The sequence below is a fragment of the Trachemys scripta genome, chromosome 17 (assembly GCF_013100865.1).
Source record: "Trachemys scripta elegans isolate TJP31775 chromosome 17, CAS_Tse_1.0, whole genome shotgun sequence".
In the NCBI taxonomy this organism is placed as follows: domain Eukaryota; kingdom Metazoa; phylum Chordata; order Testudines; family Emydidae; genus Trachemys; species Trachemys scripta.
The window spans coordinates 4,883,746-4,907,479 of record NC_048314.1 but is presented as its reverse complement, the minus strand read 5'-3'; the positions used below and the strand labels follow the sequence as shown (position 1 = coordinate 4,907,479).

At 48.7% G+C, this 23,734-nt stretch overlaps 1 protein-coding gene across 2 annotated transcripts in view; it reads left to right on the top strand.

The window, feature by feature from the left end:
- Positions 1-23,734, top strand: part of EXD3 (exonuclease 3'-5' domain containing 3) — a 601,904-nt gene that overhangs the window by 87,024 nt on the left and 491,146 nt on the right. For both annotated transcript variants that reach the window (XM_034793607.1, XM_034793606.1), the window contains exon 3: positions 15,514-15,613. In XM_034793607.1, coding sequence (XP_034649498.1) covers positions 15,577-15,613 — 37 coding nt within the window. In that variant the 5' untranslated portion in view covers positions 15,514-15,576. The remainder of the gene's footprint in view (positions 1-15,513; positions 15,614-23,734) is intronic.

Sequence of the window (23,734 nt, the reverse complement as noted above, 5' to 3'; positions counted from 1 at the left end):
GGCATTACATGCTCTGACTAATAGATCAAATGTTTCGGATTCTGCTATGCTGCTGTGTTCTGGAATGCTCGGCAAGCTGGGTCCAGATGGGTCAGAGGTGAGCATCTCAGTCAATCCACTTTGGGCCTACGAAGTTTTATGTGCAGACAAGTAACATTCCAGACCATTGATAAAGAAGTGAAACTGCCTGGCGCTCCTTCTGCACAGAATTCAGACTGTTGCTTTCAGACTTCTTTTTTTCCCTGATGTTGATAGTTACCCTTCTCCCTTGCTGTCAAGAAATTAAGTCTAGGGTTTCTGTGTAGTTTTAAGATTTATGTATAGAGGGGGTTGGCCAAGTGAGAACAGTTTGAACTTGCCTTTTGCATTTCATACCCTTTCTACAATGAAAGGTATAATATACACACTCCCATGTATTTCTGATAAATAAAGCTGACCAAAGAAAATGTCTGGAGGTAGGCTTAATATACAGGTAACTGTACTGACGTACCAAAAAAATGTGATGACATTTGGATAACTACAGCAATGAAAACTATGACAAAGGGTATAATCCCAAAACTGTTGAAAACAATGGAAATCCCATTGACTTCAGTGGGCTTTGGATCAGACCCATAATGCCTTTGCCAGGACCCTGAAAGCTGTGCATGTGTGTTGCTTTAACTAAAATGGACCTCCAGGACTGTTGCCCATCCCTGCCCTCCATACTCATGGTCCAGTGCTTTCTGGGGTGCGTTGAGTGGTGCTGGATGCCTCTCTGGCTCCATATCCTTCCATGTTAGGTGGTGATGGAGCAGTTAAAGGAAAACTGAAATGATTATTAACAATTAAATGTTTAATTCAAACATTGGTACTTGAGTTTCTGTAGATGACAGTATTGCCAAGCTGAAGCATTCAAAGATCATGATTTAGTCCCTAGAAAATCAAGAGATTGATTTAAAAATCATGACATTTTAAAAAATAATAAATGTTGGCTACTTTTTATTCTGGTTTTTGTGCTTTTAGGTTACATTCAATTAACCTTTTCAACCATTTCTTCACAATCATGGGGACTAGAAACTTACTTTTTTTTTTTTTTTTTTAACAAGAGTGTCTCATGCTGTCTCTTCAATCTAGCAGTTGTGACTTAAAAAAACCACTAAATAATGTGATACTTGTGTTAAATTGCAAGAACTGGCAACACTGTATTTAAAAATGTCAAGGAAAAAGCAATACTTGTTTTTCTCTGCCTGCCTCCTGTTTCTTGCTTGCTCCTGCTTGTGACTCCACTTGCACTGATAGCATTGAAAAGAAAAACAGGCCCTTCAGTTCCCTGTATTGTGTTAGAATCACAGAATCGTAGGACTGGAAGGGACCTGAAGAAGTCTTCTAGTCCAGTCCCTTGCACTCAAGGCAGGACTAAGTATTAGTCATGACTAAGGCGGTCTGTCTGTCATGGAGGTCACAGAAGTCACAAATTCCGTGACTTTCCGTGACCTCCGTGACTTCTGCAGCGGCTGGTGCTGACTCAGGGACTGCCAGAGCGGGCAGCAGCAGTTTGGGTGTGTGGGAGGAGGAACCTAGGTGTGTGGTTCCCGGCCAATGGGAGCTGCGGAGCTAGCGCTTGTAGTGGGAGCAGCACACGGAGCCCCACTAGCCGCTCCTCCCCCTAGGAGCTGCAGGGACATGCAGGTAGGAGCCAGGTAGGGAGCCTGCCAGCCCCGCTAACCCTGCCCCCCAGCACAAGCAGGGGTCCCAGCAGGGGTCTTGGGCCACACATCCCGCACACACGGCACCCCTGGCCCCCCCTCCCCCCCCAGAGCACCTGCAGACCCTCGGCCCAAGTTTTAGATAGGAGTATATAGTAAAAGTCATGGGCAGGTCACAGGCCATGATTTTCTGTTTACTCTCCATGACTTTTACTAAAAATACCCATGACTAAAACATAGCCTTAGTCATGACCTCAGGTGCTACTAAGGCCTGGTCTACACTGCAGAGTTAAGTTAAGTTGACATAAGGTGGCTTAAGTCAACCTAACTCTCTAAGGGTATGTCTACACTACCCGTTGGATCGGCGGGCAGCAATCGATACAGCGGGAATCGATTTATCGCGTCTAGTCTAGACGCGATAAATTGACCCCCGAGACCTCTCCTGTCGACTCCTGTACTCCAGCGCCACGAGAGGCTCAGGCAGAGTCGACGGGGGAGCGGCAGCAGTCGACTCACCGTGGTGAAGACACCACGGTAAGTTGATCTAAGTACGTCAACTTTAGCTACATGGAAGTTACGTAACTTAGATCGATTCCTCCCCCGCCCCGGGTAGACCAGGGCTAAGTGTCTACATTACAATTAGGCTCCCACAGATGTAAGTCAGCCACTACGTTAACTTAATAACTCCACCTCCGAGAGAAGTATAACACTTAAGTCAGTGTAGTTAGGGTGACACAGTGTCAGTGCAGACAGTGTGTTACTTACATCACTGGAGCCCTGTTGCCCCACACTGACAGCCTGAACTGTCAGTCCTGCGCGGGGCTCACAGCTGGAGCACTCCCTCCCTCCCTGCTCCCAGCCCTGGGGCTGTCAGATGAACTAGGCATTCATTCAGCTGACTTCAGATCATTTTCATTTTGCAAACTGATTGGTTAAATTACTGTGAAACTCATTATGGCATTTTGTTTTTTAAAAAACCCAGAACAAAACCTGTCATTGGAGTGGTCTGACAACCATGAACTATAGCTCTCACAGCACCAACAGACCGGCAGGGTGACAGTTTCTTGGTAAAAAGAACAGGAGTACTTGTGGCACCTTAGAGACTAACAAATTCAAACAGTTTCTTGGTAGTTGCCAGTGAGATACTTGTTGGCGGGGGGAAATCATTGGTTAAACTCTGCAGTGATGAAGCTGTTTGTGGAACTCTTTTCCTCTAACTTTCCCATATAGGTTTATTTATAGGGAACTTTTTGAAGACACTCAAACACAATATGTACGCAATGACAATGGTCTGTTTCTAATGTGTCATTATTAACCACTGCAAAGCTAGTGACGTCTGTTGGAGCTGAGCTCTATGCAAGACCAAAGACAGAGACATTTCCCTCCTCCGGACATACTAGGCTCAGACCTTGATTAGACTAACCCATTGTGCGCAATCAAACTCAAACCTGAATGTAAAAATAGCAGACGTGTAGTGAGAAATGAGATAATACCTCTCTGCATGGAGAACAATTGAACTAAATTTAACATCCACTCCAAAATTACTCTAATATGATGTAAAAGAGAGATTTAAAAAAAAAAAACAAAAAAAACTCAGGCTAGAAAGAAACCACAAACAGAAGAGAAATTGTGATTTTTACTGTTCAACAAAAATAGAAGCAGTGTCTGGAGGTTCTTTTTTCTGCCAAGAAACGTTAATGAATTATGGGATCTGTCCGTTTAATGCCAATGACTTGAAACATTGCAAACGGCTGCAGAGGGAAACTAAAAACAGGTATTGTACAAAAAGCAGGGTTCCCCAGGCTGTCACGGTTGGAAAAAGACGGGGGGATGCCATTAACTGTATAGCTTCTTTGCACTGAAGCTAAACATTTCAAACATCACATTATGTCTGGATACCTAGTCTCATTGTGTGCAGCCCAAATGTGAAGAGTTTGTATGTTAAATAATTTCTTAGATTATTGTTTTACTAGGCTAGATTCTCAGGGCTCTATGCAATAAAAATAGTCCAAGCAGAATATGTAGAATGACAAGGTCCATCCTAATTTACATAGTTTTGAGGCAGTAGCCAAAATGGAGATATGACTTGCCTGTTTTTTCTGAAAGTATCTAAGAAAAAGACGCTTTCCACAAATCATAATACCTGACCCACAAAACAATGGGATTTAATTAGTGCTCTGCATGGCTATATAGATGCCTGACTTAATTCCCAGTCTGTTTCTTCACACCTGAGTGAAAATGAGAGACATTTATTTCTCAGCAGGCTGCGTGGCTATAGAGCAGCATCAGTATGAGTTTCCCTGGTAGGTGACTCCTGGGAGGGACACAAAGGGGGCACCAGCTAAAAAGGGAGGACATGTGACCTCCCCACGTGACCTCCCCACATGACTCCACCCCGGCCCTAGCAAGGGCCCCCATGCTCTCCCCATCCCACATTACCTGGGGGAGGGAGGATGCTGTCCTACTGCTGCGCGGGCTCCCCCTGGCATGTTAGGCTGCTCTTCCTGACAGCCAGGTCCCAGAGCCACTCCTGGATGCTGTCCAGTGCAGCACAGCAGCTGCCTGGTTCTCACCTGGGCTTGGCTTCCAGGACAGCGGCTGAGTGAGTCAGAGCCCCCCCCGCCTTCCCCAGCATGCTCAGAGTTGGCTCCTGTCCCCAGATGGGGGACAGCCTGCTGCTGCCACAGCCAGGCGCACTCTCCCAGTCAGCCACTGCACTGCACCGGGCGGCGTCCCAGGCAGAGTGGCTGGAAAAGGAGAGGCTCTGGCCCTGCTTCTTCCCTTCCAGCTCTGGCACCACTCCTTCCTCTCCCGCCCTGAGCCAGCTGCTGGGGCACCTGACCCTGCTGGAGGGTCACTTGACGCTTTGTGCCCCTCTCACGAGTCACCACAGTGGGGTATTCTCAGGGTTCCGACTAACAAATAGAAGTAGTATTTGTGGGGAGCAGGAGCTGAAAATGTCATTTTAAAAACTATTCTATAGATCTCTGAACGTGACTCCTGATATTCTATGCAGTGGTCTTTCCTAAAATGGCTGCTCACTGAAAGAATATTGCCAATAGGTAAGAACTGTTACAGAGTTGGAATTCTGGAATTACTCAGCTAAATTCAAAAGGGAATTTGAAAGAAATCTTGTCAGAGTTCCAAAAATCTGCCAAAATACTGAGTGTTTGTACCAGTGACTGTGGTCTGGACCTCCTGCCACTGGACCTCATGCCGCTGACTACTAAATAAAACCATATTCCTCGGAGGGTCCTGTGCCATTTCAGTGGGTGTGTTTGCTTGGACTGGTTAATAACACTGCTCTACAGCCAAAATGCTTCTGAAATAAATGTAGTCAAACTTTACTAATTCTGGGTTACTGAGAACGAAAATGATGCTTAAAATTGTTGATTGGCTCTAGTTTTCAAGATATGTTATTGGGTCAGTATATACGACCCTTGACTTGGGAATGGCGGAGGATAAGTGAGTTATAAAGGGAAGGGATCTCAATTTAAACCAGAAATGACTAAAATACATCTTTGACTGGATCTATGAATAAATCTATGACTGGGTTTGGACAGTACTTGCTTTTTAGGCAAAACAATGAATGATGCAATCTGAAGCTGATATTGCATCATACATGATATGAATTGCATCATGTTATTCCTAGAAGTCATGGATGATGCAATCATAACGAAGCTTACATTACTCTGCTGAACAAATTGCCCTATATCAGCTCTAGAAATCATACAGTGTCGTGCTCTCTTATTTGTCAGTGTTTGATTTTGCAAAGGGACACGTTTCTGTTTAGCCAAAGTGAGCAGAGATGCCTCGTACTTGTGTGAACAGTGCAGATAACTTCTGCTATGTTTGTGGTGAAGTGACTTTTGCATCACAAAAGCGCAGTATAACCACTATGGTTAAGAAAGCCTATCACCTTTATTTTGGCTGCAAAATTGGAGATCAGGACAAGAGGTGGGCCCCACACATATGCTGCAACACTTGAGCAACAAATCTTCGCCAGTGGTTGAACAGGAAAAGGAAATCTATGCCTTTTGCAGTGCCAATGATTTGGAGAGAACCAACAGATCATACCAGCAATTGTTACTTCTGCATGGTGCCTCCAGTTGGGAAAGGTGTGTCAAAGAAGAAAAAGTGGACTGTGCATTATCCAAACATTCCATCAGCTGTACGCCCAGTACCCCACGGAGAAGGACTGCCGGTTCCTGATGCACCAGAATCATTCTCACTTGAGTCAGACGAGGTAGAGGATGAAACTTCTGGTCCTGAACCATCAATGTCACAGGACCCACATTTTCTCCCATCCTCCTTCTCTGAACGACACCTCATAACACAAGGTGAACTGAATGACCTTGTCAGGGATTTGGAACTACTCAAGAGTAAGGCAGAGCTGTTGGGCTCCAGACTACAGCAGTGGAATCTCCTGGCAGGTGATGTTAGGGTTTCCATGTTCCGTGACCGTCAAAAGGAACTTGTCCCATTCTTCTTCATGGAAGGTGATCTTGTAGCCTGCAACAACATCGATGGTGTGATGGCAGCCCTCAACATCGTTCACGATCCAGATGAGTGGAGACTGTTCATTGATTCATCGAAGACGAGTCTTAAAGCTGTTTTACTGCATAATGGCAATGTTTTGCCATCAATTCCAGTTGGTCATGCAGTCCATATGAAGGAAACCTAGGACAACATGAAACGACTTTTGAGGTGCATAAACTATGACCAACATCAGTGGCAGCTTTGTGGCGATTTGAAGGTTGTTGCTCTCTTGCTTGGTCTGCAGACTGGATACACAAAGTACTGCTGTTTTCTCTGTGAATGGGGTAGTCGTGCAAGAGATTCCCACTACACCAAGAAAGATTGGCCACTCCGACAGTCATTGAAGCCTGGGAGGAAAAGTGTTCAGCATCCACCACTTGTTGAATCAAGGAAGATTTTGTTACCACCCTTACACATTAAGCTGGGTCTGATGAAGAACTTTGTCAAGGCCATTGACAAAACACAAGCAGCTTTCAAGTACCTCCATGGAAAATTTCCAAAGTTAAGTGAAGCTAAGATAAAGGAAGGTGTCTTTGTTGGTCCTCAGATTCGTGAACTTCTTCGAGATGATGCATTTGACCATGCACTGCGTGGCAAGGAAAAGACGGCATGGAAAGCCTTCCAGTTAGTGGCAATAAATTTTCTCGGAAACAACAAGGCAGACAACTACAGGTTGTTGGTGGAAAACCTCCTCAAGACATAAAAAAGCCTTGGTTGCAACATGTCACTAAAGATACATTTTTTGCACTCTCATCTAGATTTCTTTCAACTGAACTGCGGAGCAGTGAGCGACGAGTACGGCGAGCGATTTCACCAGGACATTACAACAATGGAGGAACGCTATCAGGGCAAATGGAGCCCATCAATGCTTGCAGACTATTGCTGGACAGTGATAAGAGATGCTCCATTTAATGAATACAAGAGACAAGCCAAGAAGCGCCGAGTAGACACTGAATAGGACTAAACTATGTACATAATAGTTTTTTGCCTTTTGTTTCATAATAAATTTTATTTATATAACCCTTTTGCTGATTTTTAAAGTGTTACATTGTCAAGGCTGCTTCCCCACTCTGAACTTTAGGGTACAAATGTGGGGGCCTGCATGAAAACTTCTAAGCTTAACTACCAGCTTAGATCTGGTACGCTGCCACCACTCCCAAAGCTAATTCCCTTCCCTGGGTAGCCTTGAGAGACTCTTCACCAATTCCCTGGTGAATACAGATCCAAACCCCTTGGATCTTAAAACAAGGAGAAATTAACCATCCCCCCTCCTTCCTCCCACCAACTTCTGGTGGATCAAGATCCAACCCCCTTGGATCTAAAAACAAGGAAAAATCAATCAAGTTCTTAAAAAGAAGGCTTTTAATTAAAGAAAAAGGTAAAAATCATCTCTGTAAAATCAGGATGGAAAATAACTTTACAGGGTAATCAAACTTAAAGAGCTCAGAGGACCCCCCTCTAGCCTTAGGTTCAAAGTTACAGCAAACAGAGGTAAACACCCTAGTAAAAGGTACATTTACAAGTTGAGAAAACAAAGGTAAACTAACACGCCTTGCCTGGCTGTTTACTTACAAGTTTGAAATATGAGAGATTTGTTCAGAAAGATGTGGAGAGCCTGGATTGATGTCTGGTCCCTCTTAGTCCCAAGACCGAACAACTTCCCAAACAAAGAGCACAAACAAAAGCCTTCACCCCCCCCCCCCCAAGATTTGAAAGTATCTTGTCCCCTTATTGGTCCTTTAGGTCAGGTGTCAGCCAGGTTACCTGAGCTTCTTAACCCTTTACAGGTAAAAGGATTTTGGAGTCTCTGGCCAGGAGGGATTTTATAGTACTGTACACAGGAGAGCTGTTACCCTTCCCTTTATAGTTATGACATACATAAACAGGACAGGTGAAATATTATCATGTAAAGCAACCATAAACACATGAAAAGACCTAGGTTTACAATTTATGATTAAAACTCTACTATCTACACAACTCTACTATCTACACATTTTACATAAAATGTAAAAACATAAATATCTTAACAGTAGCCAATCAGTTGTTTTAATTGTCATATTTGAATTCAGCACATCAAAATACATAATAAATAGCACATTTTATCTCTGAAGCAGACGACTTCTCAAAAATTGTAGACCAGTGTAATGTACTTATGTCACTATTTTCTAGAGAAGATTAACTGGATGCTCCATTTTATAGGTTTAATAATCTTCCTCCCATCATTGCATTCTTTTGCTGCCAACCTATTTGGTGGTCACAGAACCACAGTAGGAGGAGGAAGTCACATCTTAGTGTGATATATTTACACAGACCCATTAGAATCATAGAAACATAAGACTGGAAGGAACCTTGATAGATCTAGTGCAGTCTACTACACTGAGGCAGGACTAAGTATTATCTATCCCTGGCAGGTGTTTAACTTGTTCTTAAAAACTTCTAATGCCGGAGATTCCACAGCCTCTCTAAGCTATTTGTTCGAGTGCTTACCCTGACAGGAAATTTTTCCTGATGTCTAGCCTATATCTCCCTTGCTGCAATTTAAGCCCATTGCTTCTTGTCCTGTAGCTAAGGAAAACTATTTATCACTCTCATTTTTATAGCAAGCACCCTTTTACGTTCTTGAAGACTGTTACCATGGTGTCCCCGCCCCGCTCATCTCCCCGTCTTCTCTTCTTCAGACTAAACAACTCCAGTTTTTTCAGTCTTTATTCATAGGTCATTTTTCTAGACCTTTAATCATTTTTGTTGCTCTCCTCTGGACTTTCTCCAATTTGTCCACATCTTTCCTGAAGTGTGGTGCCCAGAACTGGACACAGTACTCCAGTTGAAGTCTTTTATCAGTGCTGAGTAGAGCAGAAGAATTACTTCTCATTTCTTTCTTACAACATTCCTGCTAATACAATCCAGAATGATGTTAGCTTTTTTTGCAACACTATTACGTGTTGACTCATATTTAGCTTGTGATGCAATCTAATACACAGGTCCTTTTCTGCAGTACTCTTTCCTTGGCAGTCATTTTCCATATTTTTTGTGTGCAGTTGATTATGCCTTCCTAAGTGGAGTACTTTGCATTTGTCCCTATTGAATTTCATCCTATTTATTTCTGACCATTTCTCTAGTTTGTCAGGATTATTTTGAATTCTAATCCTGTCCTTCAAAGTGCTTGCAACACCTCCTCCTGAGGGCATTCTGCACCAAAAAAAATTAAAAATTCTGCGCACAATATTTTAAAATTCTGCAAGTTTTATTTGTCAATAAATAAATGCAGAGGCTCCAGCATGGCAGTGGGGAGCACAGGCCACTGGCTGCACAAAGGTGGAAAATCTTCCATTGGAAACTCTGCATTCCCCAACCCCCGGGACACGGACTCAGCGGTGAGGCTGCACCTAACCCTGACACTGCACAAGACCTGGTCCTGCCCCAGAAACACCCTGGGGCCCTGCCTTTCTGCGCGAGGCACATCAGGTGTGGGCAGGCAGGCTCAATCAGGCAGGGTCCAAGTGTGGAGGGGCTCAGTGTGGAGGAATCCAGATGTGGGGTGAGAGGATTCTGTGTGGGACAATCTGGGTGCAGGCAGCTCAGTGGGGGTGGAGGGTGTCTAGGTATGGGGGGATCTGGATGCACAGAGGCTCAGGGTTTTTTTTCCAGGTGCAAGGGCAATGGGACTTTGCAGGGGCTTCCAGGTCAAGGAGGTTGGGGCTCAGCGGAGGGGTCTGGGTTTGGGGGTCTCAGAGGGGGGGGATTTGGGTGTGGGGAGTTGAGCTTGGTGGGGTGGAGGTCTGGGTGCAGCTAGTTGGAGGTCAGTGGCATGGGGGTCTAGATGTGGGGTCTTGGTGGTGCAGGGGGTGGGGCATCGAGCTGGGGGTTTGAGTGCAGGGAGCTCAGTGGGGAGTGGTCTGGGTGCAGGGGTGGGGGTCCGGAGGCAGGGGGTCTGGGTGCAGGGGGCTCCAGATATAGGAGTTGAGGTTCAGTGGGGTGGGGTTTGGGTATACCAGGTGAGGCTTGGCAGTGGTGTCTGGGTATGGGAGGTCCAGATGCACAGGGGTTGAGTGGATGGGGGAGCAGCTCCCTGTACAGTGACCCCTCCCTCCGCAGCTGAGGAGCAATCGGGGGAGGTAGCAGGGGAGCATGCTGAGCTTTCTGCAGCTGGGGGAGGTTTCTGGGGGGTGGGTCTGACACAGCCCCAGACACTCCTTGCAGGGGAAGAGGAAGTCCTGTCCTCTCCTGCCTCTAGCCCAGCAGGGATTAGCAGCTGATCCCGGCTCAGGGTAGGAGCCACTGGCTGGGGTCTCCTCAGTCCTGGGGTGATTTACCTCTCCACTGGCTGCTCCGGGTGCCTGGAACAATGTACCTGCAGTGCTAGGGAGTGCTGCATGACTGACCTTGCAGCTTCCCTTTGCTTCCCTGTCAGAAAGTCATTTTTCTGTGGGGAAGCAAAGAAATCTGAGGGGGACATGAATTTTGAGTATGTGCAATGGTGCAAAATTCCCTTGGGAGTAAACCCCTTGCAGCTTGGTATCATCTGCAGATGTTATAAGTGTACTGTCTGTGCCATTATCCAAATCACTTATGAAGATATTGAATAGAACCAGACCCAGGGCCGGTCCCTGCGGGACCCAACTCAATACGCCCTTCCAGCTGGACTATGAACCATTGATAACTGCTCTCTGAGTACGGTTTTCCAACCAGTTGTGCACCCACCTTATAGTAGTTTCATCTCTAGGCTATATTTCTCTAGTTTGCTGATGAGATGGTAATGTGAGACAGTATCGAAAATCTTACTAACGTCGAGATATATCACATCTACTGCTTCCCCCTCCATCCACATGTCTTTTTATCCTGTCAAAGAAGAATGTTAGGTTAGTCTGACATGATTTGTTCTTGACAAATCCATGTAGGCTGTTACTTATCACCTTATTATCTTCAAGGTGTTTATGTACTTGAAAACCGTTATCATGTCCCCTCTCAGTCTTCTCTTGTCCAGACTAAACAAACCCAATTTTTTCAATCTTCCCTCATAGGTCATGTTTTCTAGACCTTTAATAATTTTTGTTGCTCTTCTCTGGACTTTCTCCAATTTGTCCACATCTTTCCTGAAATGTGGCGCCCAGAACTGGATACAATACTGCAGTTGAGGCCTAATCAGCACGGAGTAGAACGGAAGAATTACTTCTCATGTCTTACTTACAATACTCCGGCTAGTACATCCCAGAATGATGTTTGCTTTTTTTGCAACAGCGTTACACTGTTGACTCATATTTAGCTTGCTATCCACTATGAACCTCAGATCCCTTTCTGTAATACTCCTTCCTAGGCAGTCATTTCCCATTTTGTATGTGTGCAACTGATTGTTCCTTCCTAAGTGGAGTACTTTGCATTTGTCCTTGTTGAATTTCATCCTATTTACTTCAGACCATTTCTCCAGTTTGTCTAGATCATTTTGAATTTTAATCCTTAGTTACCAACTCCTTGAGTTTGCTAAGGTCTGCCTTCTTGAAGTCCATTATCTTTATTCTTCTGTTTTCCCTCCTACCGTTCCTCAGAATCATGAACTCTATAATTTCATGATCACTTACCCATTCAAATTCTCAACCAGTTCCTGCCTATTTCTCAGAATCAAATCTGGAATAGTTTCTCCCCTGATCACTTTCTCCACCTTCTGTACTAAAAAATGTCTTGAATGCATTCTACAAATTTATTGGATAATCTGTGCCTGCCTGTATTATTTTCCCAACAGATCTGTGAGCACTTGACATCCCCCATCCCCACCAAGTCCTGTGCTTTGGATGATTTTGTTAGTTGTTTAAAAAAAGCCTCATCCACCTCTTGTTCCTGGTTAGGTGGTCTATAGTAGACCACATACCATGACATCACTTTTATTTTTTACTCCATTCATCCTTACTCAGAGACTTTCAACAGGTCTGCTTCCCACTTTATATCTTGACCTCAGTTTAAGTATATACATCCTTGATATGCAAGGCAACACCTCCTCCCTTTTTTCCTGCGTGTCCATCCTGAACAAGCGGTACCCTTCAATACCAACATTCAAGTCATATGAATTATCCCACCCTGTGAAGCTAGTTATGTCATAATTGTGATTATTCACTAGTTCTTCCTGTTTTTCCCCATACTTCTTGCATTAGTAAACAGATATCTAAGAGATCCATTAGATTTTTCCTTTATATTCCCTCTTGTCTCTACTTTCTCCCTTCTATGATTGTCCATATTCCTCACAGATTTCGACTCTTCACCCAGGTCTCCATGTTCTGGACTCCTCAGTGGGCTTTTGTCTTCTGCCCCGATGACCCTTGTTTAAAGCCATCCTCACTACTTAGCCAGTCAGTGTCCAAAGATCCTCTTCCTTTTCCTTCATGGGTGGATCCCATCTCTACTTAGCAGTCCTCCTTGGAACAGCATCCCATGGAAGAGGTTGCCAACGCCCTTCTGGTGGCACCATCTGTGCAGCCATACATTCACCACCAGGATGTGTCTGTCTCTGCCTGGACCCCTACCCTTGACCAGAAGGATTGATGAGAACACCACCTGCGCCTCCAATTCCCCGACCCTAACTCTCAGAGCCTTGTAGTCACTTCTGATCTGCTTAGTCTTACACCTTATAGTATAATGAATGCCCACATGGATGAGCAGCATGGGATCGTAGTTAGAGGGCCGGGTGATCCTCGGCAGTCCTTCAGTAATGTCTTGGATACAGGCCTCTGGGAGGTAGCACACTTCCTGCACTCTCAGGTCAGACATCCATCCCCTGGTATAGAAGATACACTGTATGTATTTGTGTGGAGCAATGTATTTGTGTGGAGCAGCTTTATCCAGCTGCAATAGAAGACTATAATTTTATTGACAGTTTCTGGTGACAGTGTAAACTGTGTGAGTGACACCCTCAGAGTGATGTGTATATCTCACTAGAACCCTGGGGTAAGTCATCTTCTATGGTTCCATATTGTCCTCTGAAGTGCTCATGAGCATAGGCGTGCGCAGAGTGTGTGCCGGGTTTGCCCAGGCACACCCTAATGCAGGGGTGGGCAAATGGCTCCACTCTCCCAGCGCGGCAAGCCGCGGAGTCCGCGCTCCCGGGCCGGAGCGCCCGGCCGAATGCAGCAAGCCGCCGGCCCCTTCCCCCGGAGCCATGCTGCCGCGCGCAACGCTCTAGGAGCTGGGGCTGCGCGCTCCTGTGGGGCAGCGTTTGGCTCCGTGGTGAGGCAGACATGCTTCCCCCTCCCCTGGAGCCCTGCCGCCACGTGTAGCGCTCTGGGGGCCGGGGCTGCGCACTCCTGCGGGGCAGCATTTGGCTCCGCAGTGAGGCAGACATGCTCCCCCCTCCCCTGGAGCCATGCTGCCGTGCGCAGCGCTCTGGGGGCCGGGGGCTCAGCGGGGAGTCAGACACGCTTCCCCCTCCCCATGAGCCATGCTGCTGTGCACGCAGCACTCTGGGGGCCGGGACTGCGTGTTTCCGCGGGGCAGTGTTTGGCTCCAAGGGGAGGCTAGGAGCCTCATCTCATGGTAAGGGGTCCGGGGTCAGGGGGGTTGGCTAAGGGGTGGAGGTCGGGGCAGTCAGGGGACAGGGTGGGTTGCATGGGGCATGGGAGTCCCGAGGTCTCTCAGGGAGCGGGGGGTGGATAGGGGTCAGGGCAGTCAGGGGACAGGGAGCAAGGAGGGTCCTGGGGGGGCAGTTAGTGGGGGGGTCCTCTGGAGGGGGTGGTCAGGGGACAAGGAGCTGGGGAGGGGTTGGATGAGTCAGGAGTTCTGGGGGGGGCTGTCAGGAGGCAGGGGTGTGAGAGGGATTGGGGGAGGCAGGGAGCAGGTGGGGTTCTATGGGTTGGGAGTTCTGGGGTTCCTGTCAGGGGGTGGGGAGCAGTTGGATAGGCGTGGGAGTCCCGGGGGTCTGTCTGGGGGCGGGAGTGTGGATAAGGGCCGGGGCATCAGGGGACAGGTAGGGGGTAGGGTTCTAGGGGGGCAGTCAGGGGACAAGGAGCAGTGAGGCTTAGGTAGGGGGTGGAGTCCTGGGGAGCAGTTAGGGGCAGGGGTCCAGGAGCGGGTAGTCAACTCAGGGGACAAGGAGCAGGGGGGTTGGGGGTTCTGAGGGGGGAAGTCAGGGGGCGGGAAGTAGGAGGGTGTGGATGGGGGCGGGACTAGGGCAGGGGCAGGGCTAGGGCGGGGCTCCCTGGGTGCATACCCTAATGAAATGGGCTGCGCATGCCTATGCTCATGAGACTACCATTCACTTCACATGGATTGTATTTATAACACTCAAAAAGTACACAGACCTGAAGTAAGCCTTTAACAGATTATCCAATAACTTAAATCCCTTCTCTTTCCTAGTATATTTGTATTCTGTGTATTGCTGTTTGCAAGAACACTAAATCTCGGTATTCTTGAGGGGAATTTCCTGACAAACAATCCTCTAATGTGAGTCAGCAGAAAGGATGTAGTTAAGGCACTGGACGGGGACTCAGGAGACCTGGGTTCTATTCCCAGCCACAGCCAAGATGTAATGAATGGGTGGGTGAGCAAACAAGGAGGTGGGGTAGTGTAACAGTGATGCAAACATGATTTTGGTTTCAACAGTTTGCAAAATTGGGAAGTTATGTAGGTTTTGTTTTTGTTAACAGGGGCAAATAGAGAACATTCAAGATGAGGCTTTGACTTACACTGAGGTCTGTGAAATATGAACCTAAAAATGAATGTTACATTGATGTAGAAATCAAGCTGCATTGTTGAACATGCAGGAATAATTGAGATGATGTGCTCATCTGATGTTGTGATGTCTTCCACTGCGGGTTTAGATTAATAATTCCTCACGCAGCGTGTGTCTACACAGCTGCTGGAAGATGTGATTCCCAGCTTGGCTAGATCTACATGCTTTTTAGGCTCTGCTTGAGGTAGTGCCTAAAAACAGCAGCATGGCCAAGGCGGCACTAGCTAGCTGCCCAGATTCATGTCAGGTAGGATTATATCAGGTGGCTAGCCCGACCTGCTGCTGGGCTACCATGGCCACACTGCTATTTTTAGTTAGAGCAGAACTAGCATGCCTAGGTCTACCCAAGTAGGGAATTACATCTTCCAGCTGCAGTGTAGATATACCTTTAGGGGCCCCCATCCTTCAAACTGGAGGATGTGCTGGAGTTTCTATGAGAAAATAGATCCCAGGGCACTTTCTCCCCCACTTTGCCAAGGGTCAAACACCCCTTAGTTTATGAAGTGCAAACTTAGTATTTCCTTTGTCAAACTTGTGAAGATCTCACAGGCAGTAACTCTGCATTTTTCCTTTCAGAATTGAGAGCACTGACTGCACCATTTTAGCTCAACATTTTAACTTGGTGTCCATCTAGAAAGGATGAATCAGGAGAGCAGCCCAAGCGACCACACTGATGGTGAGTTTTCTGCCTGTGCAGGCGCTCAGATCTATCTGTAATGTTTTGGTCAGCAAGATTTGCTTTGTGTATGTTTTACTAATTTCTGTAGTGTCAGAAAATTAAACCCCAAACAGGAATAAAACAAAAACAGTGAATCAAGTGCTGAACCAGTCAAATGCATCTTGCATCTATGATTTTACAATGTACCATGAAGGTGACTGGACCTTCAACACTCTGAGACTAGTTTCAGAGTGGTCGCCGTGTTAGTTTGTATTCACAAAAACAACGAGGAGTCCTTGTGGCACTTTAGAGACTAACAAATACATTTCTTAGTTTGCCCAAATAAATTTGTTAGTCTCTAAAGTGCCACAAGGACTCCTCATTGTTTTTTCTCTGAGACTAGTCAGCTGTCAGAACGTTGGAAATTAGACTCTGATTTAAAAAAAAATGTTTGACAATTGTACTGTTTCAACAACCCCTATCTACTCACAAGAATATACAGTTCTTCTTCGAGTGCTTGCTCATATCCATTCCATTAGGTGTGTGCGCGCCGCGTGCACGATCGTCGGAAGATTTTCTACCCTAGCAACACCGGCGGGTCGGCTGTGGAGCCCCCTAGAGTGGCGCCTTCATGGCGCTGAATATATACCCCAGCCGACCCGGCGCCCCCTCAGTTCCTTCTTACCGCCCCTGACGGTCGTTGGAACTGTGGAGCGCGGCATAGCTGTCCTCCACTCTCCCTAGCTTTGTTTGTTGTTCATAGTTGTAGTTATAGTTATAGTTATAGTTCTAGCGCTTGTAGTTAAATAGTTAGTAGTTTCAAAGTTGTTATAGTTGTTATAATAGTCCAGGGGACTAAGGGGGTCGTCTCCCCCTTTCTCCCCCGGCCGCGGGCCCGGGCTCATGCCCAAAGCTCCCGGCTTCAAGCAGTGCGCCTCCTGCGCTAAACCTATGCCCACGAGCGACCCACACGACTCCTGTCTGAAGTGCCTGGGAGAGTCCCACCAAACAGATAAGTGCAAAATCTGTAAGGCCTTCAGACCAAGGACCAAGAAAGAGCGGGACTTTCGGCTCCGGCAACTCCTGATGGAGGCGGCACTTACCCTGGACACTCCCTCTACGAGCCAGGCCCCGGCGCCTAGCGCCTCGGTGCGCAGTGCCCCAGCAGCACCGGCAATGCCGACAGCGCGGGTGGTGTCGGACAAACCTCCCCGGCACTGGACCTCGTCGGCACCGCAGCAGATACCTCGACGCCGGTCATTATCCCCGGGGCATAAAAAAGCCCATAAGACGGGGACCTCTGTGTCGAAGACGCCGGCTCCCCCAGTGCCGGGGGTAGAGCCGAGTGCGCCGGCGGAGCACCGGAAACAGGTGCCTCCAGCACTGCCGACTCCGGCACCGAGGCCGTTGAGTCCGGTGCAGATAGTGTCTCCACCGAGACCGGCGGTAATACAACTCCCGTCGACCCCGGAGACCTTCGTGGCGGCGAGAGACTTGATAGCTCTCACAGAGCCGGCACCGCCTCAACCACTGGCACCGACGGCACCGTTGACTCGCCCGGTCCAGTCAAGGGGGAAACCTGCACTGATGCGCCCTCCATCGCAAGGGCTGGAACCTCGGCACCGATCCAGGTCCCGAAGCAGGTCCCCACGCCGCTCGCAGTCCCGGCACCGAATATCACCTTGGCACCGGTCGTACTCGCGGCCAAGATCTTCGTCGCGGCACCGTTCTACGTCTCGGCACTGCTATGATCGTCGGCACCGATCAACGTCGAGACGTAGTTCTCGGCACCGCTACGGTCGACGTTCGACGTCGAGAGGCCGCTCCCGGCACCGGGCATACTCCAGGTCCTCGTCGAGGTCCAGATCCGGCTCCCGGCACCGATCGCGGTCCCGGCACCGTTCGCCGGCACCGCGCAGAGATAGATCATCTCCGGACCGGTACCGTGCGGCACCGCAGCCCACGGGGATCGTTTCATCTCTCTCGGCACCGCCATGGCCGTCAAGATCGGTGTCTCGCTCCTCGGAGGACCTGTCGAGATTGGCATACCCCCCTCAAGGGCAAGCTGAGGAACGGAACTTGGGCCATTGGCAGGAGATGGCAGAGGACCACTCTCATGGACCATCTCACTGGTCGTTTTGGACCCCGTGGGCGTACCACCAGGAGCAAGGGGCTCCAATACCATCGACCTCTCGCTCAGGTCACTCGGTTAGAAGGGCCCCAGAATCCACCATCTCTCGGCCTCCGCCAGGAGGTATGGAGGCTTCCGTGTCCACGCCACCTGACACCATAGTCCCAAGTACAGGTGATGCTCCGGCCCAAGAGCAGGGGGATCAGGACCCCCCCCGGATCCAGTACCACCGGAGGCATCTTCCTCCTCCTCTCCGGATGAGGCAGTGGCGGGCACTTCATGTACAGGTCCCCCCCCGATAGATCTTCGGGCTCACCAGGATCTCCTGCGTAGGATGGCCCGTAATATGGACCTGCAGGCGGAGGAGATAGTGGAAGTGCAGGATCCTATCGTGAACGTCCTCGGAGCGGATGCCCCATCGAGGGTGGCGTTACCCCTGATCCGCACGATACAAACTAATGCGGATATGATATGGCAAACTCCTGCCTCTATCCCACCCACAGCGAGAGGGGTGGAAAGGAAATACTTTGTCCCGTCTAAGGACTACGGGTACTTGTATACCCACCCCCAACCGTGTTCACTGGTGGTGGCATCAGTGAACGCACGAGAGCGCCACGGCCAGCAGGCTGCAGCGCCTAAATCAAAAGAGGCTAAGCGGCTCGATTTGTTTGGCCGTAAGGTTTACTCAGCCGGAGGGCTGCAACTTAGAGCGGCGAACCAACAGGCGCTACTGAGCCGCTACAATTTTAACTCCTGGAACTCTATGGGGAAGTTTAAGGAGTTGATCCCCCAAGAGTCCAGGGAAGAGTTTGGAGCCATGGTAGAGGAGGGTAAGAACGTGGCTCGGACCTCCTTGCAGGCCTCCTTGGACATAGCAGACTCGGCTGCGAGGACCCTGGCTTCGGGTATCGCTATGCGGAGGATCTCCTGGCTTCAAGTTTCGGGTTTGCCTCCGGAGCTGCAGCAAACCCTACAGGATCTGCCCTTTGAGGGACATGGATTGTTCTCGGACAAGACGGACTCTCGCCTGCAGAGCCTCAAGGACTCGAGAACAATCATGCGCTCCCTGGGGATGCATGTTGTGGGCCCTCAGCGCAGACCATTTAGGCCGCAGCCTCAGCGCTTGTACCCCCCCCCCCGCCTCGTCAGAGACAAGACTCGGCCCGGAGGCGAGGGTGAGGTGGTAGGAGAAGGTGGACCGGCCCTCAACCCGGCCAGAACCAGGGGCCACCTAGACCACCTTCAGGTCCCAGGCAAAACTTTTGAAGGTGCGGTCGAGGACGGCGCACCAGTCATCCCCCAGGATCCAGCCCCCTCCTTTCGGGATCGTCTCTCCCACTTCCACCGTGCCTGGTCCCTTATAACTTCGGACCGTTGGGTCCTCCGCACGGTGGAAAGGGGATACACTATCCAGTTCTCTTCTATCCCCCCCTCCCACCCTCCTTCCCCGTCCCTCTTCAGGGACCCTTCTCACGAGCAACTTCTTATACAGGAGGTTTCTACGCTCCTGGCCATGGGGGCCATAGAGGAGGTTCCGATAGAGTTAAGGGGCAGGGGATTTTATTCCCGTTACTTCCTGATCCCCAAGTCCAAAGGAGGTCTGCGGCCCATCTTGGACTTGCGCGGACTCAACAAATTCGTAGTAAAGTTGAAGTTCCGCATGGTCTCTTTGGGGGCCATTATCCCTTCCCTCGATCCTGGAGACTGGTTCGCCGCCCTCGACATGAAAGACGCATACTTTCACATCTCAATTTACCCACCTCACAGACGCTTCCTGCGATTCGTGGTAGACACGGTGCACTACCAATTTGCAGTCCTTCCCTTCGGCCTATCCTCGGCCCCAAGAGTGTTCACGAAATGTATGGCTGTCGTGGCAGCGTACCTTCGTCGGCAAGGGATACAGGTGTTCCCGTACCTAGACGACTGGCTGGTGCGCGGTCGCACCAAGGAGCAAGTTCAAGCTCACGTCCACAAAATAGTGCACACATTCAACGAGTTGGGCATCCTACTCAACAAGGACAAATCCACTCTAGAACCTACCCAGAGAATAGAATTCATCGGCGCAGTCCTAGACTCCAGACGTGCACAAGCCATCCTGCCAGACAACCGCTTTTGTACTATCACGAGCCTCATTCAAGGGCTCAGGGCCTTCCCAACTACCACGGTGAGGTCGTGCCTCACCCTACTGGGTCACATGGCTTCCTGCACGTACGTAACCAGGCATGCCAGACTTCGGCTTCGCCCACTCCAGACCTGGGTGTCATCGATATACCGCCCACATCGAGACAGCCTGAACATGGTGGTCACGATCCCGAACTCGATCCTGTCCTCCCTCACGTGGTGGCTAGATCACAATGTGGTTTGCGAGGGGATGCCATTTCACGCACCACAACCCTCTCTGCAACTGGTTACAGACGCTTCATCTCTGGGTTGGGGCGCCCACCTCAACGAACACCATACGCAGGGCCTGTGGACTGCATCCCAGTTAGCCCTGCACATCAATGTTCGGGAACTGATGGCGGTACGCCTGGCGTGCCAGGCATTTCTCAATCTCCTACGTGGCCGTTCTGTGTTAGTTCTCATCGACAACACCACGGCCATGTTTTATATCAACAAGCAAGGAGGAGCACGTTCGTCAATTCTATGCCAAGAGGCCATTCGCCTGTGGGACTTCTGCATCGCCCACTCAATCCATCTCACGGCATCGTTCCTCCCTGGAATCCAGAACACTTTAGCGGACCGACTCAGCAGGTCTTTTCAGACGCACGAGTGGTCCATCCGTCCGGACATCATACATTCCATCTTCCAGAAGTGGGGGTTTCCCCAGATAGACCTGTTTGCATCTCGAGACAACAGGAAGTGCCACGTGTTCTGCTCCCTACAAGGTCGAGCTCTGGGCTCCCTCTCGGATGCGTTTCTCCTTCCCTGGAAAGACCACCTGTTTTATGCCTTCCCTCCGTTTCCTCTGGTCCACAAGGTACTGCTCAAATTGCGCAGAGACCAGGCACGGGTAATTCTGATCGCTCCAGCGTGGCCGAGACAACATTGGTACACCACACTGTTGGAACTCTCGATTCGGACACCGATCCCGCTTCCGTTATGTCCGGATCTCATCTCTCAGGACCACGGCCGACTGCGTCACCCCGACCTGCATTCTCTTCACCTCACGGCGTGGCTGCTCCATGGTTCTCCCAGACAGAACAACAATGCTCACTATCGGTCCAACAGATTCTGTTGAGCAGTAGGAAGCCATCAACACGAGCCACGTATCTGGCCAAGTGGAAGCGGTTCTCCTGTTGGTGCGAACAACGAACCACGTCCCCGTTACAGGCACCTATTCCTCTCATATTGGAATATCTCCTCTCCCTAAAACAGCAAGGGTTGGCGATATCTTCAATTAGAGTTCACCTGGCCGCTATATCAGCCTTTCACCCAGGGGAACTCGCGTCCTCGGTATTCTCTAACCCGATGGTCGTTAGATTCCTCAAGGGCTTAGACCGGACATACCCACAACAACGTCAGCCCGTCCCGACGTGGGACCTCAACCTGGTTCTCTCCAAGCTCACAGGTCCTCTATTCGAGCCACTGGCCACCTGTTCACTTCTGTACCTATCCTGGAAGACAGCCTTCCTCGTAGCCATCACCTCAGCAAGGCGCGTTTCTGAACTCAGGGCGCTTACATCCGAGCCCCCTTATACAGTTTTCCATAAGGATAAAGTGCAGCTTCGTCCACATCCTGCCTTTCTCCCTAAGGTGGTTTCTCCATTTCATATCAACCAGGACATATTTCTCCCGGTCTTTTATCCCAAACCACATGCCACTCGCCAGGATCAACGTTTGCATTCCCTGGACGTACGAAGGGCCCTGGCCTTCTATATTGACCGCACAAAGCACTTTAGAAAGACGACGCAACTCTTCGTTGCAGTGGCCGACCGAATGAAAGGCTCACCGGTCTCCTCACAACGCCTATCCTCCTGGATTACGTCTTGCATCTGGACTTGCTATGACCTGGCAGGCGTCTCAGCACCGCACCTCACCGCTCACTCCACGAGGGCCCAAGCCTCCTCGACTGCTTTCCTGGCACATGTTCCGATACAGGACATTTGTAGAGCGGCGGTTTGGTCATCAGTCCATACGTTTACAGCTCACTATGCACTAGTGCAGCAGTCCAGGGACGATGCTGCATTCGGGTCAGCGGTTTTGCACACAGCAATGTCTCACTCCGACCCCACCACCTAAGTTGGGCTTGGGAGTCACCTAATGGAATGGATATGAGCAAGCACTCAAAGAAGAAAAGACGGTTACTCACCGTTGTAACTGTTGTTCTTCGAGATGTGTTGCTCATATCCATTCCAAACCCGCCCCCCGTCCCCACTGTCGGAGTAGCCGGCAAGAAGGAACTGAGGGGGCGCCGGGTCGGCTGGGGTATATATTCAGCGCCATGAAGGCGCCACTCTAGGGGGCTCCACAGCCGACCCGCCGGTGTTGCTAGGGTAGAAAATCTTCCGACGATCGTGCACGCGGCGCGCACACACCTAATGGAATGGATATGAGCAACACATCTCGAAGAACAACAGTTACAACGGTGAGTAACCGTCTTTTTTAATTATAATGCCTTACACAAGTGATCATTCCATTTTATCCATCGTCTAGTTTTTCTATTATTCAGTCATGTGTCAGCAGTAATTATCCTTCTAATGAAAGAGTTCCTATTTAGATTACAAAGTAATGTGCAGCAAAGGTATAGATGTGTGTCTGCACACGTACATGTGCACGTGTAATAAAAAAACAGTGGCGTCATGTCCCAATCCTATGCAGGAAAGAGGGACCTGAGAACTACGTTAAGTAGTGAGTAATTAACCACTGGAACTGTTTACTAAGGGTTGTAGTGGATTCGCTGGAAATATTAAAATCAAGATTGGATGTTCTTCTGAAAGATCTGCTCTAATTCAAACAGACGTTATTTCAGGGAAGTTCTGTGGCCTGTGTTATGCCGGAAGTCAGGCTAGAAGAACACATTTGGCCTTTCTGGCATTGGAATATATGAATCTAGAAGCAGTGACTATAAAGTGTCAGGCTCCTACTCAGTTGTGCACTTATTTTGACCTGTGAAGAGCTGTTCGTATTCTGATGTGAGGGCTAGTTTCATGGTTTCCATTGTTTCCAATTCTCTGTTTGTGGATGAGGAGCTTTTTTTTTGTCAGATTTCTTTTGCAAAGAAGAGGCTGTTGTGAGAGCTCAGTCTACTTGCTGTTTTGGATTTTCCGTGAGAGGAATAGTGAGTCTGTTTCTTTCTGGGTTTTTTGTTTGTTTGTTTTGATTTGGATTTTTTTTTTGTTTTGTTTAGGTTGGTTTGTCTGTCTCTGACTTTATCTACGTGAGGAAATTTTATCATTCTGATAGTGAGAGTGAAAATCCTCATGTAGACAAGGTGCTGGTGGCCACCATCAGCACTACATCACACAGACCTGCAAGGAACAGGGGAAGTCGACATAGTGCTTAAAAGCCTCGTGGCTGCCTGAGCCCTTTCTGCACTAGTGCTCCTATCAATGTTGTGGCGACTGGAGCGGAACTGGTGGTTGTGGAGGAACAGTGAGAGGTCCCCTCCCCCTCTTTAATATGCATCCAGTCCTTGATCTAGGGCAGTGGCTGTCAACTTTTCCAGACTGCTTTACCCCTTTCAGGAGTCTGATTTGTCTTATGTATCCCCAAGTTTCACCTCACTTTAAAACTACTTGCTTACAAAATCAGACATGACATAATACAAAAGTGTCACCACCACATTATTACTGAAAAATTGCTTACTTTCTCATTTTTACCATATAATTATAAAATAAATCCATTGGAGTATAAATATTGTACTTGCATGTCAGTGTATAGTATGTAAAGCAGTATAAACAAGTCATTGTATGAAATTTTAATTTGTACTGACTTTGCTAGAGCTCTTTATGTAGCCTGTTGTAAACTAGGCAAATCTCTAGATGAGTTGATGTACCCCCGGAAGACCT